The 18,203-nt window shown below is 35.7% G+C and overlaps 1 protein-coding gene across 1 annotated transcript; it reads left to right on the forward strand.

Annotated features, from left to right (window-relative positions):
* The first annotated feature begins 1,423 nt into the window (after positions 1-1,423).
* Positions 1,424-17,396, forward strand: LOC149780072 (ciliary microtubule inner protein 1-like). Its single transcript, XM_089936829.1, has 3 exons — positions 1,424-1,767; positions 2,805-2,886; positions 14,866-17,396. Exons 1-3 carry the CDS (start codon positions 1,682-1,684, stop codon positions 15,115-15,117), a joined length of 420 nt encoding a protein of 139 aa, XP_089792955.1. The 5' UTR covers positions 1,424-1,681; the 3' UTR covers positions 15,118-17,396.
* Positions 17,397-18,203: the final 807 nt, after the last annotated feature.

Here is an 18,203-nt window from a genome sequence, read left to right on the forward strand (position 1 = left end):
ATGTTTATCTTTCTTATCGTAGTTGGCCGAATTTCCAATCGCAGCCATTCGGGGGCCTACCCGCGAATAACTCGTTCGTGTTCTTGCGGATGATGGTACAACCTGGAACGTTTTAGAACCTCTCACATACACAACACTAACTGACAAAACACAATGAATTTACTAGTGCTAAACTAGCATGAACGCCTTCGAACTTTGCGTCCTTTTGTCAATGAGAAACACAAAAGAAAGACACAAGAACCAACCGAATCAGAAGAAAATTTCCTCAGAAGACATGAAAACGGGTATCTTCACGCAGATTTATTCATAAAAATCAGCTAAAAATATTTTTTTTAATTTTTTTTTATTTTTTTTTTTACATGGGATCCGACAATCAGTAAAGATTACTTCCTTAATTATATATGTTTAGTTCTAATCTACCTGCGGCTTCCTACATAGTTATAAGAGAGAGAGAGAGAGAGAGAGAGAGAGAGAGAGAGAGAGAGAAAGAGAGAGAAAGAGATGAAAATTATAATAATTACGTAAACGAAAGCAAATTTTGCAAAGGGACTATTATATATTCCATATAGATGGCGCAACAACTTATAGCAACGTTTGGATAATAGATCCTGAAATATGTATTACAATCCGTCTATCTATGTTAGTGTAGATATATACATAGACAAAACCACAATCAATGCAGAACGACCGTTTTTAAAATTTGTATAATTCAGTGCGACTCTAAACGCAGTCCCTCTTTCATAGAGGTATCATGGACAGCAAGGTATTTGTCGACTCTCTGCCTGTCTGCCTGTCTGTCTGTCTGTCACTCTCTCTCTCATGCTATTTAATACGGGTATCTGATTGAACAACCTGTATATATATATATATATATATATATATATATATATATATATATATATATATATATATATATATATATATATATATATATATATATATATATATATATATATATATATATATATATATATGAAATAAAGGTCATCCAAATTGAAGAGTGGTCTCATGGTCTCATGTTAACTATCACAACATGCAGGCTTTCACTGACTATAAAACATGTTAATGGAATAATTGCTTAACAAATTGTATTTTTTCCAGTTACCCGCACAATGGGAAAAGGGTATCTTCTAGCCTATTTATTGTTTAATATTCTATAATACAATGTTGTCGTGTATTTACCTGCAATTTACCTATTGACGTGACCATCAGTTTTGCTTTTAATTTTTGACACTCTAAGTACACATAAACATTACGCATTATAATTTTATAGTTACCTGTGCAAATAACTTTTTGTTCAAACTGAAACCCGAGACAGAATTAGTGGACTTCTAGTATTGAATCCAAACACAATCAGCTCCCCCAGGTGAGCAGTTTACGTACATGGACAGATTAAATCAAGGTAAGCAGCAAAAGCCATGATTATCTATAGGGAAAGTATAAGTGTTTATTCAACCTAATTTGTCCGAATTATTCATAGGTACACAGAAAGTTCGCGTTGCGAAGCTCATAGCGTCCCGTCGCTATGGATCTTTGAAAGGCAGTCAAGCAGTTAGCGGAAGCGTTGTTACTATAGATTGGTATAGACATTACGACCGACTGGAATGGTAATGGTGTTTTGTATTCAAGTGAGGAGTCATATATTTATGTGAGAAGGGAGATTTAAGGATTTTAAGGGACTATGGCAGCCCCTGGAACAATCCCTGTCGGAGCTAAACAAGACAAAGCGGCCGCTAAGTGCAATTACGTAGCTCAGGATCAAATTTGGTAAGTATATTAAGTATGATAGACATATTAATTACCTAATTACATAGACACTAAATATCAGCACGTTAGTTCATTAATGTATTCTCTGTCTCTCTCTCTTTCTCTCTCTCTGTCTCGTTAGGTATGTGAGTAGGAAGGTAGGTAATTTTTTTAAAGGTTTTGTCTTATTTTTAATGCTGTATTTTAACCATTTCTTTATAGAAGATTTTGTTATAGTTTTCACATAAATATTTAGGAATATCATTATTTTATTTATTTATTTACTTTTAAGTCATAAACTATGAGCAGGAATGAGTTTCCATTTCGAAACTAAATGCTTGTTGTTGATGTGATTTTTTAAATATATAAATTCAACCATACATCGAAGAGTGGAAGGAGAAGAGTGATTATAATTTGCCACATAACTAATTCTCTCATCGTTTTAATGTATTGAACAATTCCACATTTTTAACGTTCACAATGCCATGAGAGTGGTTATGTACTGGTGTTGGTTTGCGTCTCATTTCAACAGATACAAGATGTAAAGAAAAATGTATATTGATGTGCCGAAGACAATATGATACATTATTGTAAAAATCATCCTGTATATAGGACGTACATATATATTCTAATGTGCCCTTCTGTACTGAAGCCCGCCCCCTATATATATATATATATATATATATATATATATATATATATATATATATATATATATATATATATATATATATATATATATATATATATATATATATATATATATATAAGGGGGACTCCCATATAAAAGGGCAAAAAATTTCGGCCCTACCGTCGCTGTCATTTTTGTCATCTTCTTCATTGCTACTTCATGCTGGTGGTAATGATGACAACGATGCAGTGGTAATGGATGAATGGATGTGGTATTGTTCTTGTTATTTACCGTTGTTGTGCTTGCTTCTGTAAATATTGTTTATGTTACCGCTTGTTTTCCACCTCTTTCCATGTCATCTCCTGATCTATTTTCCTTTCTTTGTGATGTCGATAATAATGACTAAAATATCTATTATTGCTTCCAGGAAAGACCATGTGAACTTGGAGGTGACGGCGGCTAAACATTGGCCTTTGGAGTGGAATTTTCTAAAGACAAAATATGAAGAAGTAAGATTTACACACATACATACACGCACACACACACACACACACACACACACACACACACGGGGAAAAATTATTTCCTTGCAAAAGAATCATTAATGCCATGTAATGGTCCAACTGAAGAATATAAGGGAGAAAAGTAAAGAGTGCTTGGCAAATGTTATTTAATTACATTATTTTGAAGTTCGTGTAGGCTAGCATGAATATAGCATTATAAACATTATTGTAAGTGTTTTAATAGTCAGTCTTTTGTGTGAAATTGTTTAGACCAAAGGTGTGTTTATGAAAGGTTAAGCGCGTACACATTCATCATTGTAGTTGCTGAAATTCTAGACCAAAATCGATTGTAGTTCACACCTACTCTCAGTTTAAATTTGTATAGCTTTGTTTCTGAATAGGTAACGTTGTTTGAGAAAGAAGACGAGACTTTACACGAGAGAGAGAGAGAGAGAGAGAGAGAGAGAGAGAGAGTACGTAATTTCTGAAGAAACAAAGAAACCAAACCCCCCTCCCCAAGCTATATGTTATGTTATATGTTATCTTCGTGGAAATCTGGTTTCATTACGTTCATTCAAAACTCGTCTACTCTGGAAAACGTAAACTCTCAACTTGCCCAGTCTCAGCTTGTATTCTGTGCCAGTGCGTCTAGTCCTAATTCATCTACAGTGTCAGTTTATCCACTCTCAACTTATCTACTTCCCCAAGATTTAAAAAAATAATAATTTATATTCAAGTTGCTATTTAAAACAAAAACAAGAAAGAATGAAATGGAGGAGTCGCGACTAGGTCCCACTTTTATAAAACATCTCAGTGTTAAAAAAATCCTAGCTCAAGTTTTCCATGCATATTAGTCGTAAACTACGAGAGGATAACTGCATGCACATTAGTCGTAAACTACGAGAGGATAATTGCATGCATATTGGTCGTAAACTACGAGAGGATAATTGCATGCATATTAGTCGTAAACTACGAGAGGATAACTGCATGCATATTAGTCGTAAACTACGAGAGGATAACTGCATGCATATTAATCGTAAACTACGAGAGGATAATTGCGTGCATATTAGTCGTAAACTACGAGAGGATAAATGCATCAGACCTTCATTTTGAAACAAGCTAATTATTGTTAAGCTTAACTTAAGAGTTGTTGTTTTGGGGTTTAATGTAATTTCTCATTACAAGATGGATTATATATGAGGCCAGTATAACTGGTGGAGGACGAGTCCGGGAAACAGGAAAGAACCACCGACCCACGGGAAGCTACGAGCAAACTTTCCCATGTGCCCACTTTGGCTTAACTTAGAGATAATGACCTTTAATTTGACTTCATACACATTTTACAGAGAAATAAAATTTTGTGTTTATTATGAACTCAAGTTGAGAGTGTTCTGAGAGCCAAGCCTGGTAAGTTGACATTGCATTTGGGAGCTGACAAATTGGCATGGTAGACGAAATGAGACTGGGCGAGTTGGGAGTAGACTTCTTGAGAATAGACAGACGCAGTGACACTGATCCATTAGCGTTACCTTTACGTTTGATTTGTCTACTGAATACGTGACAACGTGTTTATATACACATTGAAAAGATTCTTGCTAATACTTAATGTGGAGGTAGATCCATACACAAAGCTGTTAATCCTTTTGAGTCGATCACCATTATGGTAAATTTTATACATCAAGGTAAAAGGTACTTAGATCATCCACTAATGGACGTTATTTACACTAAAATGATGGAAAAGAAATTTAAAAAGTCAACGTTTTACATTTAGTATGCGAATTTTGCCTATTGATTCTTCTTTTCTGTGATATGCTTTAATGATGCCCTGGAAAGGGTGGGAAAATAATAATTTGTTTTTATTTTGATAATCGGAGAGGGGTAACTACCTTACCACTGTCCTGATTTGTCCTTGGCTTTTAGAATTAGAACATCCGATTCTAGGTCCCCACTTTGTTAATAGAAAGTTATAGAAAGTTAGGGGAAAACGTGTAAATCCCTATTTCAGAAGCAAAGGTAGCTCATCTAACCCGAAACTAGTTATGGAACTGAAATAAGAACTTCAAATTTCCTCAACATTACATTTTTTTCCAATCCGACAATGTCCCAACAAAGATTATATTACGTTTTCACCTATATACATCTGGGCCTTAGGGTAAACGAGTGGTTTAAGGCGCTCGCTAGTATCTTCCCGCGGTCTTTCCTGGTTCTTCCTCCACCGAGAGAGAGAGAGAGAGAGACAGAGAGAGAGAGAGAGAGAGAGAGATTTTTTATACTGTTTCACCGGGACCCAGTAGACACAGTTGACAACGTTGTCATGGTCTCGAGATGACAAACAATTCTCAGTCGCAAACTAATAATTCTGGCCTTTTGTTTGGTCAGTTAGATGTCCAATCAGATAAATCTGAATTGGATGAGAGTTTGGACGAAATAATTGAATCTAGAGGCCTGGTTAAAGGAAATGGGACACCCAGGCTTCCAACAAAAACTTTTAAATATCATTGAACATTTTATGCAGTATTATTTTCTTGTTACAAAATAAATATTATATGGAATAAAGTCAGTAGATAATCTACATATAAAGTATGTTTATTTTTCTTGTGCGTGTCACAGTGATGTATATACTTGAGGCGCACTCGATTTGGTAAGTTTTAAATGAAGTAGTACAAAATTCTTTTATAGCAATGAATCGCTTTTTTTTTACATGTATCTGGTGATGGAATGTGTGGAGATAGGTTTCTTCTAATATGCTCTGTGTTGGTGTTTTTGAAAAACGAATTATATCTGCATACATCAGCAATAGTAAACAGTTAATGACTTTGGGTATCTATGCTGATTTTGTTCAGTGGCGTCGCTGGGGGGGGGGGGGGTGCGGGGGGTGCGGACCGCACCGGGTGACACCATCTCAGAGGGGTGACACCAAAATGAAAAATTGAAAATTTTACAGAGCACACACTGCTCGGTCAAGTCGGATTTCATAAGCGGATAAACGATCATAGTTAAATACATGACTAGCAGGCACAGCAGTGGCGTTGCTAGGGGGATGCGGGGGTGCGGACAGCAACGGGTGACACCATCAGAGGGGGTACTAAGGATTCTGTATGGTCTGTTACGGAAGGAGGACCATGGAGGTGACACCATGAGCTACCGCACTGGGTGACACCAACCCGAGTGACGCCACTGATTTTGTTAATGCTGTGGTGAAAGGCTCCAGAAAACTGAACCCTATTTTGATCAAACTGTCTATTCATCATTTCCATTGATTCCTATATCAACTGGCTACTTTGTTTTCAGATTGCATTTAGACGATTCCCACTTCGTTATTCGAGCCTATCCCTTTCATTTCTATTCTTTTTTAGTCATAAATAATATCAAATAACTGGGTAGGGCTAACTACTTTTTACTTTCTTACCTCCTATGTCTGTGTGTAACGCGGAACGAACCGCGAACAAAGTAGACCCGAATTTCCTGTCTCATAATAAGCCGGTAAAGCAGAGTGTTAACACTGATCCTGAACTGTCAGCGCATTATGCAACGTAATATCAGACTATGCTGTACATACATGGATGAGTTTTACATACAGGTAAAGACTGTATCATCCCCGTGGTAGGTTCCTAAATAATTTGCATATAATTTCATTTACTGTAAAGAAAATGGTTTTAACTCAATTATTTCATGTATACTGGTATAACCTTGAGGCGAGTGATGCGGAGTAGAGGTCATTGCTTGTTTACTTTGCTGCAGTAGTTATTTATTTATTTATTCTGGATTCAGCATATATTTGGAGAAGAAAGAGTTCAGGGTTTTGGCAGCTTTTTGAATTTTAAATAATAGAAAAGGTCTACAGGAACGATCGAGGTGATATATACGAAGTGTAATATTTCTGTGTCATGATTTCCAAGAGATAGTTAAGTGAATAACTCTAACGTGGGGGATCCTTGTTCTTTTATCTATAATCCAATATGTACATAGTAAGGTTTGCAAAGAACGTCTATCGTATAAAGTAAAAACAAAAAAAATCAGTTTTCAAGACTCAGGTATACAAGTCTTATACATAGATAAGATGGTAAACCTTTGGAAGTTTACCTTCAAGATTGGTTTCATAACGTGAAAGCGATATGTTTTATTAAGTGATTTGTATTATCAAGGCATATGCTTTCGCTCTCTTACCGACTTAAACCAAATGCAAATGACCGCAGAGGTCGGTTTTCGATCTTTATAGGGGCGCAGTAGAGATGAATCAATACACACTTCTGACTTTGGGCATTGTTTTATTGGCTTGATTACGAGTTTTTGAAATTCGTATCAGTTTGATCATGCGACATTTTGTGACAAATTTGATGATGAAATACTGAAATGTATGTCAGTGGGAGAAAAATGGTATCGCTAAAGTATCGATATCACTTTTGAAACTACTTTCTTTTTCCATTATAAAAGTGTATCTAATCTCATGTATGTAATTCAGATCGTTATTTTCACTTTTTGGACTTTTCACTCGTTTCTTCTTCTTCTTCATTCTCTCTCTCTCTCTCTCTCTCTCTCTCTCTCTCTCTCATCCAGAAAACGAAACCCGTCAAGTTTATTTTTTCATAATTAATTTACCACAAAAATCATACAGATTGGCAATGACTGAATTTATATGACCTAGTGGTGATCGATATTCTGTGTCGCTCATACAGCGTGATATGCATGTTAAAACCAACGACAAACGATACATATTTGTAAGTAACAATTGTTGATTTCATCATTCCTCCAATCTAACTAAAGTTTTGAAGGAAAGAAATGATTTGCTTAAAACAAACTATCTGACATAAACCGTTCTTTTAAATAATCAAGATGTTTGGTTTAAACAACGTTCAAATATTCAGTTAACAATTAAGAGGTACCACCCTTTAATTCAATCAAAGAAGTCGCTCGTTATTCCGTTATTTTTCGGGAGTGTTCCAAAAATAATGATGTAATACATTCGATAAAGTCCGTTATTGACTAATCTAATAACAACAGCCGTTGCACGTGGCGCACATATTGATTCGAGAGGGAATGAAGTAGCGGCGGGCCCACATTTTAAAAAGCGGATCCGAGAAGAAAATAAATTGTGCGTTAGATAAAAAAAATAAAACTTTTGTGAATATTGGTGACCGCTGAATTGCTTGGAAAGGCTAAGGGGGCGCTCTGCAGATACATATTAATTTATGTGAGAGTGACGTATGTAAGGTGAAGTTGTTTGCATTTGCAACATGCACAATATTGGCATACCTCTATGTTACTTTCATTTACTGTGGCTGAAATTTCTTCAGGTATTGTACTTGTGGAAACTGTACATGATCTAAGTAAACAGCTAACCAAAATGGTTGCTCCCATGTGTTCGAAACATCAGCCTCAATGAATCCAAGTACAATATCTTTAGCAGTTATTACAATAGGGAAAATTAATTTTGCCAGACTAGACAATACCAGCTTCTGAAAGTACAATTAATGAATTACAAAATATGACGTTATCGGTTTTATTTTTACAATTCACCTCTGAAGTCCATGAAGTAGAAATGACCAAGCGGAACTATCTTTTTTGTTTTTGATAGGTGCACATCAGAAGCAAATACAATCTTACATAAAGGGAATTTAGATTTCTATTAGCAATACCGAAGATATACAAGTTCTTTTTTAAATAGCCATTATAACCAGTGAGGAAAACCAGAAACAAAATGTTTTCCTTCAAAAATCTAACCCTATCCAAAATTCGAAGCAATAGAGCTTCACATAACGTGGGCTGAAGACAATCCGACATAGCGTGGTGATAGCTTCTTATGTGTGCAACGGTTACGTCTTCAAATCTCGTATTCCAGCTTTCTGCTGAAATCGGTGCACCCACGGATGTCCGATCAACATCGGATTAATTCGTACACAGGTGAAAACGCTCAGGGTTTCTCAATTCCAGGGAGAAAATTACATAACTCATAATATGATGAGACCTCGATATTATGTTTTTAATGGAACCCAACGATGTTTACAACCAGTATATTTCAATATTCATTATTATTTAGATGATTTGGCACATACGGCTTTTGCACGTAATGGCGGCATTGGGGCTTTAATATTAAATTTATGAAACTCGTTTAATAATATCCAACTTTTGCTTGCCAAGTCTGGCAAAAGCTGGACGTTATTCAACTCGTTTCATAAATTCAGTATTAAATCATTACCCATTTGAGATCTTCATATAAGGTAAAGGCGTAATGATCGGAAGCATCTAGATTTTGTTTTCTTCAAAGTCGCTTCGGTACACTATTTCACGATTTCGTCAATGAAAGTCAGTAATTTACATTTTCGTAATGTGGTAAATAGAACATTACATTTGCATTCATTTCATATCAGGTCGAACGTACATTTTATGAAATCAATTCGTACTACAAAATCTCGATGGTGTACATGCTGGGGTAAGACACCCATTGGGGGTATACATTTAACTCAAGAGTCCTGTAGACTCAACCGGCCTCAAACAGGCCACAACGTACTATGCCAGTGTTAATGTGTCAGAATCGGAAATTGAACCCGGGACAGCTTAATGACACTACATGCCTTGTAGGAGTGATTATGTGCCAATGCACATATCAGAACTGACGATCGAACCAGAGACCGCGGCTGCCCAGACCAGTGCGTTACAGCTTTGCTATCCAGGTCTTTAGAGCGCTTTCTTCTGCGCATACTACTGAGCCACGGTGTATGTAATACTGGTGCTGACATTCACGTGAAGAGTGCGTGGGTGCGTAGTGTATATTGTTTGTCACGATCACTTAAAACTTAACAATTATCCATCGTGGTATGTTAATATTTCGCTAATTATTTCTCGTTGACCACCCTGTTTATGGGAGGGGAGTGGGGTGACCTGGGGGCAGGACTACATGACAGGAGGCATTCAATCTCGACTTATGAGAATAGGAACAAACCGGTTAATGAAGAAAGCCCTTTAGATGTTCGTCGTCATCGCTTAACAATTTTAAATCTCATGTACTTAAAAGTCATGTGAGCAAACGAAAATGTCATAAATCAAATACTCCTGGTTCATATTTATTCCACTACACAACGGTCTTTGTTTGTCTCATCGTTTTCGCTTTTATAACAATCTCCGCTTAATGGCTGGTGACACACTAGCTAGGCAACGACGGTACTTTGAACGAAAAATTACGCAATTATGAATCATAGCGCATCATTTATAATCTTATGCAAACAAAGAAGGTAGTTTTATAACTTGATCGATTTTCAGTAAACAAAAGTGAGCAAAATTATCGATCCCAACTTGTTTGCACAGTGAGAAATGTTGGTACGTTTTGTCGATGAAACACGTGAAGAAAATCTATTGTGTAAAATTCTCAATAGAGGGGTCTGTTTGCGATCTGCATTTTACTTTTAGATCCATATTCATAGCGGAAATTGAGTTTCAACCGAACTGGGCGAGTGGGTGGGTGTCATTCAAGGCATCCATCATTATATTTTCAAAACCAGATTCGTCTAGCAAGCAGTGGAACAATTTAATTGCAGTTCTTGTATGACAATTTGAACAGAATATATTTTACTTTGATTGTACAATCTCTAACAACATTCATGACCCACTGCCGTCGGCTTACTTACAGACAGCAATTTGAAAATGGCGGTCTTATATGTCGTTGAGACAGGAGAACCCATATAATGCCACTCACTTAGACGAACATTTACCCATGCAATGCTAAAACCTGGAAACAACCCAGAACAAGAGGTACAAAGCTGGCTCCTGAATGTTGCCCTATCCATGCGTATTTTGTGCTGGTGTCGTATTTAAAAAACTGGGGATTTGAGTTAAAAGAGTAGTGTCTAATGGCGTATAAAAAGAGTAGTGTCTAATGGCTATAAAAAGAGTACTGTATAATGGCATATAAAAAGAGTAGTGTCTAATGGCGTATAAAAAGAGTACTTCTAATGGCGTATAAAAAGAGTACTGTCTAATGGCGTATAAAAAGAGTACTTCTAATGGTGTATAAAAAGAGTACTGTCTAATGGCTATAAAAAGAGTACTGTATAATGGCATATAAAAAGAGTAGTGTCTAATGGCGTATAAAAAGAGTACTTCTAATGGCGTATAAAAAGAGTACTGTCTAATGGCGTATAAAAAGAGTACTTCTAATGGTGTATAAAAAGAGTACTGTCTAATGGCGTATAAAAAGAGTACTGTATAATGGCATATATAAAGAGTAGTGTCTAATGGCGTATAAAAAGAGTAGTGTCTAATGGCGTATAAAAAGAGTACTTCTAATGGCGTATAAAAAGAGTACTTCTAATGGTGTATAAAAAGAGTAGTGTCTAATGGCGTATAAAGAGTACTTCTAATGGCGTATAAAAAGAGTACTGTATAATGGCATATAAAAAGAGTAGTGTCTAATGGCGTATTAAAAGAGTACTGTCTAATGGCGTATAAATACACAAATATACTAATAATTGAAAACACGTATGTAGGGTTTAACGCCATTTTTCAGCACACGATATGCTATACATGGCGGCCAGTATTAATGGTGGAGGAAGAACCTGGGAAAACCCACGGAAAGAACCACCGACCCACGAGAAGCTACTGGCAAGCTTTCTCGCATACACACATTGGCTGAATATGAGACTCGAACCCACGCAGACAGAGGTTAGATGGCGGTGATCCGTAACGGAAAGCGCTTTAGACCACTCGGCCACTCGGCGCCCCTATATATAAGTAAAACATCAACATTATGCGAGAACGCAAATAATATCAAAAAAGGATCAGTTGACACTAGCTCCTAAATTATCTTTATTTGTCTTGTCTCAACTGTCTATATTTGTCTTGCCTAAAATGTATTTTAAGTCAAATGTAAATATTTACATATTATTGTACACAATCGCGGTTACAACACATGAACTATGTAATCACTTGTTTTAGCTTTGGTGAGTTTTTGGGTTTTTTTAAATAATTTTTTTTTAAAATTTTCTTAACAGTATATTGAAATTACGTAAAATTATAATTCATGTGATGATTGGTTCTGAGGCTAGATTGAGAAATGTGATAATAGAATAATGATCACTGGTTTGTGAAGAATGGGTAAATAGACCAGCATTATCGGAATGATGTGTGCAGAAAAGCTGCCTAATTGACAGACTCCAAAGCATCAAGCAGGATTCCTTTATTAATGAATGTTCTTAATTCGACTGTTGATTGGTGACTGAAAAATCAATTGACCTCTTCAAATTAGTTGTTTCCGTCACCAATTTTGTCGCGATACGATACGTATCGCGATATGAATGATGCTATACGTATCGCGATACGCACCCTTCTCTTTACTATTAACAGTTTAAAGTTTTCAGCCTCAATTTCATCAAGACATTATTATAATATTCTTGAAATTCTTATGAGAAATTTAAACAGTCGTGCTTTTTTGTCATATGAGAATATTAATTCGGGTCCAGTGAGCAAGAATGGTAATTTAGATCTGTAGACTAACATTTGCTAGAAAGGGTAGATTCAAATATGTTCTTCTTAAATTATGCGTTTTCTAAAAAACATCGTTTGATCTTTTATCATATCGAGAAGATCGCAACACAGGGGTCGGCATACGATATACCGAATCTCCAAGAAAATATCGCTATATTCGATACGTATCAATGTTTCGCTACATTCTTACTTCGAATCCCTTTTTAGCAACGCACTTTATTTTTAGGATTACATAACACCATACGTTGGTGATGTATGGATTTAAACACACACACACACACACACACACACACACAGAGTAGACCCTGTGTACATGGAAATACTAGTTGGGAATTTGCTAAGAAATCGTTACAGTTGTGAAAAAAGGCATTTTTCTCTGCTATATACCCACCCAGGTTATTGGATCGTAATTGCATTTACGACTAATATCACTATATACTATTGGCTTTCGAAGAGGCTAATTATAAAGAAAAACGTTTTAATAATGTTTATTTTTGTATATCGTTCAACTGGGCAGCCTTGAGCATGGAAATATTGTTATACACTTTTCTAGTTTAAGACCATTCAATACCTCAGATAATTGGCTTGTTTTCAGTACATCAAAGCCAGTGTTCGTAAATTCTATACAACCCAAACCTCGAGGACAATGTATTGTGAAGATTAGCTGGAAAATTTAATTCATTTCCACTGAAGTGCAGTCCCCTTTTTGTACGATGGGTAAGTCCCGATAAAACGCCTTGATAAGTTTAAACTTCCAGTGTAATTTGATCGCTAACCCCGGGTAACGTTATTCGGCGTTTACTGAACGTGTAATGCAAAACGTAACAGGACACTTCAACTCACACGACCAGTCAATTACCTGTTGTCGTCCGTGTATAACTCGCATATAACTACGAACAGAATCAACTCCGATCTGTCGTGGAATCCTCCAGCAGATAACGATCCATGCCATTTATGCTTCTGGTGCTTTTCAAAGAACAGCATGGTCTCTGTAGATGCATTAAGCGCAGAGAGATCTGAGTTTATGCTCTTTGCAGTCGGGTGCGCGTTAAACGCAGGACAATTCAATACCACTATGGTTGTTATCTTTTCTTCGTGACCGAGAGATTGAATGATATTCCTTATGTGGTTAAGCATAGTACAAAGTAGGAAAAGCAATTTAAATTAGTGGCACATTAATTGTTATCTGTCCTTGGCGATGTAATATCAATTGCTAACGTCTTCGCCGGTCGGGGGTAGGTGTAATTACATGTATACTGAAAGAAATCATGCAGCCCTTACAGAAATGTGTTCACTTGAGACACTGTACCTGCAAGATAAAAGATAAAAGAAGACAAAAGATACAAGACAATGTATTTAACGTTGGTGGTCTGTGTAAAATACATAAACACTAGCTCTGTTTGAGCAACTTTACCGGCATGATGTAACAAAAATATTTCATAATATAATAGAAAGGTATATAGATAGCACCTGTTTACACGAAACAATTCACATCGAAGCCTGACACTGTTAATGATTACAACAGGTTAAAAGACAATACAACATTATATAATATGCAAATATACATTTTTTGAATGAGTTTAAACATATATAACACATCACATAAACGAGTACAATTAAAAGGTAAGAAAGAAATACGACAATTTTGATTGCTATAGGGAGCCACAATGCCAACGATAACAGCGGATTAAAATAAGAAATTTTGGCATGCAATTAGATGAATGCATTGGATAAGAAACATAGCACCGGGAGAATGAGGGTGTTTATAGCTAAAATTTCAAGCCTTGAAATTGTTTTAAAAAATTAAGGAGCTTGAGTAATTGAAAGATGAGTTATATGCGCAGGATTTAAGTCCGAATATCTGAGTGATATTGGTCACCGTAAGAATGGGTTGCTGTTCGGGAATGAACACAGAGACGTAAAGCATATTTACAGTTAGGCCCAGACCATGTCTGAGTCAGAGATTATTTTATGTTCATTGGGCAGACTGTTCCAGACTCTGGGGACATATGTACCCCCCTGCCCCCCCCCCCCCCCCAGCTACGCCTCTGTGGGCAGACTGTTCCAGACTCTGGGGACATCAAACCAGAAAGAAAGCTTACCATACCTTGTGGTCTTTACCTTGGGGACTGTTGCCAGATTTTGGTGTGTCAGATTTATGGTCAGTTTCTGAATGCGACAAGATAAATCAAGTAATTAGGTGATTTCTTGTGAACAATCTCATACACTTCAATTGTCGTGTGTCTCAATATACTGGCGCGTAGAGTATGAAGGTTTGCGTTTCTAGCTATTCAACTCATCAAACACCAGTTTTAGTGCTCTATACTGTATATTTTCCCATTTTATCATAGGTTTGTTTGCTTTAGAAAAAGGGGTTCAGTAGTTAAAAGACCTAATTAAGCATTTTTTTTTATAAAAATGTCGTGCTTTTTTGCATATTAAACGTATTATTCATTATGCATTATTATTATTATTATTATTATTATTATATCTGTACTTTATTTGCAGTTAGTGAAAGATGAATTTCCAGAGAAGAAAAAGTCCGAAAAGGTCAAGCTTATCCAAATTCAACCAGTTACACCAATAGAAAAATACATCAAGGTGGAACCCTCGCCCAAGCCGTACCCACAAACCACCGCGCAATTTGTCGGTTGGCGGTCCTCGCACCCAAACCTGAAGCTCGACAAATATGGCAAATATGCCAGTCCAAAGGGTAGCATTATTAAGCGGTTAAACTGGCCACCAGAGGCGATTGGATAATATAAATATAGAATGTGATTTTTTTTTTGTTATAATACGACACTATTTATTTTACATTTCGAAGCCGTAAGTTCTGCGTGTTTGACTGATACACAAAAACTGCAATAAAAATGTACAAACTCTTTGATAAGGACAACTGAGTCTGAGTTGTGTAAAGTTCACAAATGCTTACAGAAATTTACTATGGATTCTGATTGGGCGTAGAGTTTCTCTTGTCGCGCCGAAATAGAACACTTCCTTCTTCTGGTAGCGACAGTGCGCTTGAACAGTATAGTCTGTTTCCAGAACTTGTTTAGTAAATTCGCTGCATTATCAGTCATCAGCTCAGTTGGGCGGATTTTGTGTTGTTCCTGTATAATGAATCAAGACAGTACCTCTCTATGTACTGGTAGATCAGCAACAACAGATAATGCATATACATGCAGGCAGATATTTATGCTATAGCACATGCAGATTGTAAGTGTCGTGTTAATCGTGGTTGAAACGCTCTGTACTCACCATGTGTCGGGCAACAATCTTCTGTTGTTCTGTGTACGGTTGACAAAGGCAGCCTCCCCTGCGTTCAAATTGAATCCATAGTAAATTACCTTTCCGAATGAGAAAAAAAAAAAAACACGTTCTACAGTCCTTTGCTGTTTTGTTATACATTTTAACTTCTTTTAACGAAAATTGGATCTATATTTCACTAGTTTGCAGCCAGTAGTGTTGGTAATTTGAATTTTATCGTCATAACTTCTATAGCAATTAACTGTTAAATTTTGCATGCGGCATTGGCTGGTATTGACATTAATGACACTTAGTTTGATATATATCTTGCGTATCTAAATGTTAGACAAAATTACTTTTGTGGTCTTTTTCTACACTAAAAAATTGGGCAGCGTTATAATAAAACATTAGCATAATGAAGTCTTTGATTAAAAAAAAACAGCTATTTAGCAAAAATGAAACGAAAATGAAAATTTTAGGTCATAACGATTATATCTACAGCGTCTTAGATTTGCATAATATAGAGGAAATAATAATAAAAAATCACGCTTGCATTCCTTGGGTTGGAAGCATTATGCTTCGGCCATTATGTCAATAATTAACACACACACACAAAAACAGAACAACTTTATTAACTTCAATAATGTCTGTTTAGTGTACCTATTCTGTTACTGAGAATATGTTAAATGAAAACTAATGAACATATTATTGATTTAAACAAGTTTGGAGGGGCATAACTTCCATTCTAAATAAAGTATCAGACAATATGCGGTACAGTATAATACGTACGCTTCCTGTACCAATTGGAACATTCTCAGACCTTTTTGTTAAATCACTTCAAAACATATATTCATCTCTCTTCGGCTAGAGACAAACATATTTTAATACATGCATAGGTGAATGATACATCATTTCATCAGCAGCATTTATATACAAAATAATAAGTGGGATGATACATACTTTGTATTGCGAATTTTTTTTTCCACAATACTAGGCGCTATTTTCATCCTCTCAAAGCATATTTTGGCTTAATTTATAGCACGCACAATATCATTTTCGTTAGGAAATAATCGCAGGGTTTCGATCTGATGTTTTATTTTGGTTTAAAGTGCTACATACCCTTTGTACACGATACCTCGTTGACGTGTTGCAATTAATAATGGTTATCAGGTGGCGAAAGTACTTGAGTTTACAATAATATATAACATTTTGCAGAGTTTTACTATACTACTTACATTATCAGTATTAACGAATTCTTGCAATATTTGCTGAGTTGTTTTTCTTTTATCTCCTTAAGTTACCTAGGTAGACAATAAATGTACATTATGAATGTTCTCTGTAGAGGACGTGCGCACCTAGAATTTATATTTTCTATTTGAGTCATGCTAGAAATTTAACGTTTCGTCATAAACGCATTCAATGTTAGACGGGCAATATAATGCTGAAGTAAACTAGCATTTTAAATGGCTTAGCGACACATATCAAATACTTGCTGCGGAATGTACAGAATTCCATTATATGGTCAAACTTGGTGGTATTGCATTTGACCATCTTCAGTTGAAATTATAGCCAATCGTGTTTAGTACGTGCGTCTACCGGCATTGTGTAATCTAATGGATATTTCTCGAAGTACTGGTAATAACAATTTGTCAAGCAATAATTTTGTTAACTATCAAAAACTACTGTGGCATTCTTTTGTATTGGTTGCACTGAATAACTATTGTAAAGAAACACTTTTGAATATATTTGTATTTATTTATATTTTTGGTATTCAATAAATCTGAACATATGGATTAATGACTGATATTGTTTTATGTTAATTCCGAGTCATTATTTCGTAAGATTATAATTAGTAAAGCGTGATTAGTTGCCATGTAACCGCTGTTGAATTATTGAACTTTTACATGCCTGAATGTGAAAGGAAATCTTAGACATTTTTCCTGTCGTATGTATAAGCTTATTTTACTTTAAAAAATATCACGCACGCACAGACATATACTGTCATTAATATACATGTACATGATGATATTTATATGCGATTAAAGGGGCCATAATAATTAGATTTCTAATAATGGGCAGAATTTTACAACTACACTTGGATATTGTGGGTTTTTTTTAAAAATATAATCATGTACGAATAATTACATGAAAATCAGTTTTGTTAGAGTACCGTATATACAAGCGTATAGGTCGGAAATGATTGCAAACTACATAGACGCAGATCTGTTGCATAATGCGCCGGGAAATCTGGGTCTTGCAGTTTGCTAGGAATAATCAGTAGAATAAATAACTTTGACCCTAGTGTTGTTTGCTGCTGTACTGGTCTTATAAGCGAGTAGATACAGTAATCAGTTGAAATTATATCCTTTTGTTTTGGAACTTGGTGAAAGTTCTACACGATATTTATTGATTCAATACTTTAAATACTTTGTCAGCAGTTTTGAAACTAAGGTGTAAAACATTTCTCTGTGTCGTATTTTCTATATATAATCTATGCCTTTTGTATCTTCTGTATATAATCCATGCATTTTGCGTACTCTGTCATTGCAAATATTTAAGCTGCATGTATGATGCATTATTTTTGCTCACTTAATAATGAA

The sequence above is a fragment of the Sinohyriopsis cumingii genome, chromosome 16 (assembly GCF_028554795.1).
Source record: "Sinohyriopsis cumingii isolate HCF-2022 chromosome 16, ASM2855479v2, whole genome shotgun sequence".
Taxonomy (NCBI): domain Eukaryota; kingdom Metazoa; phylum Mollusca; class Bivalvia; order Unionida; family Unionidae; genus Sinohyriopsis; species Sinohyriopsis cumingii.

What these genes read in the sequence shown, in the direction of transcription:
- LOC149780072 (XM_089936829.1), top strand. Translation starts at nt 1,682, where the DNA reads ATGGCAGCCCCTGGAACAATCCCTGTCGGAGCTAAACAAGACAAAGCG. An exon ending in GTAGCTCAGGATCAAATTTG is followed by an intron (nt 1,768 to 2,804) that starts GTAAGTATATTA and finishes TATTGCTTCCAG; the next exon opens with GAAAGACCATGTGAACTTGG. An exon ending in TAAAGACAAAATATGAAGAA is followed by an intron (nt 2,887 to 14,865) that starts GTAAGATTTACA and finishes CTTTATTTGCAG; the next exon opens with TTAGTGAAAGATGAATTTCC.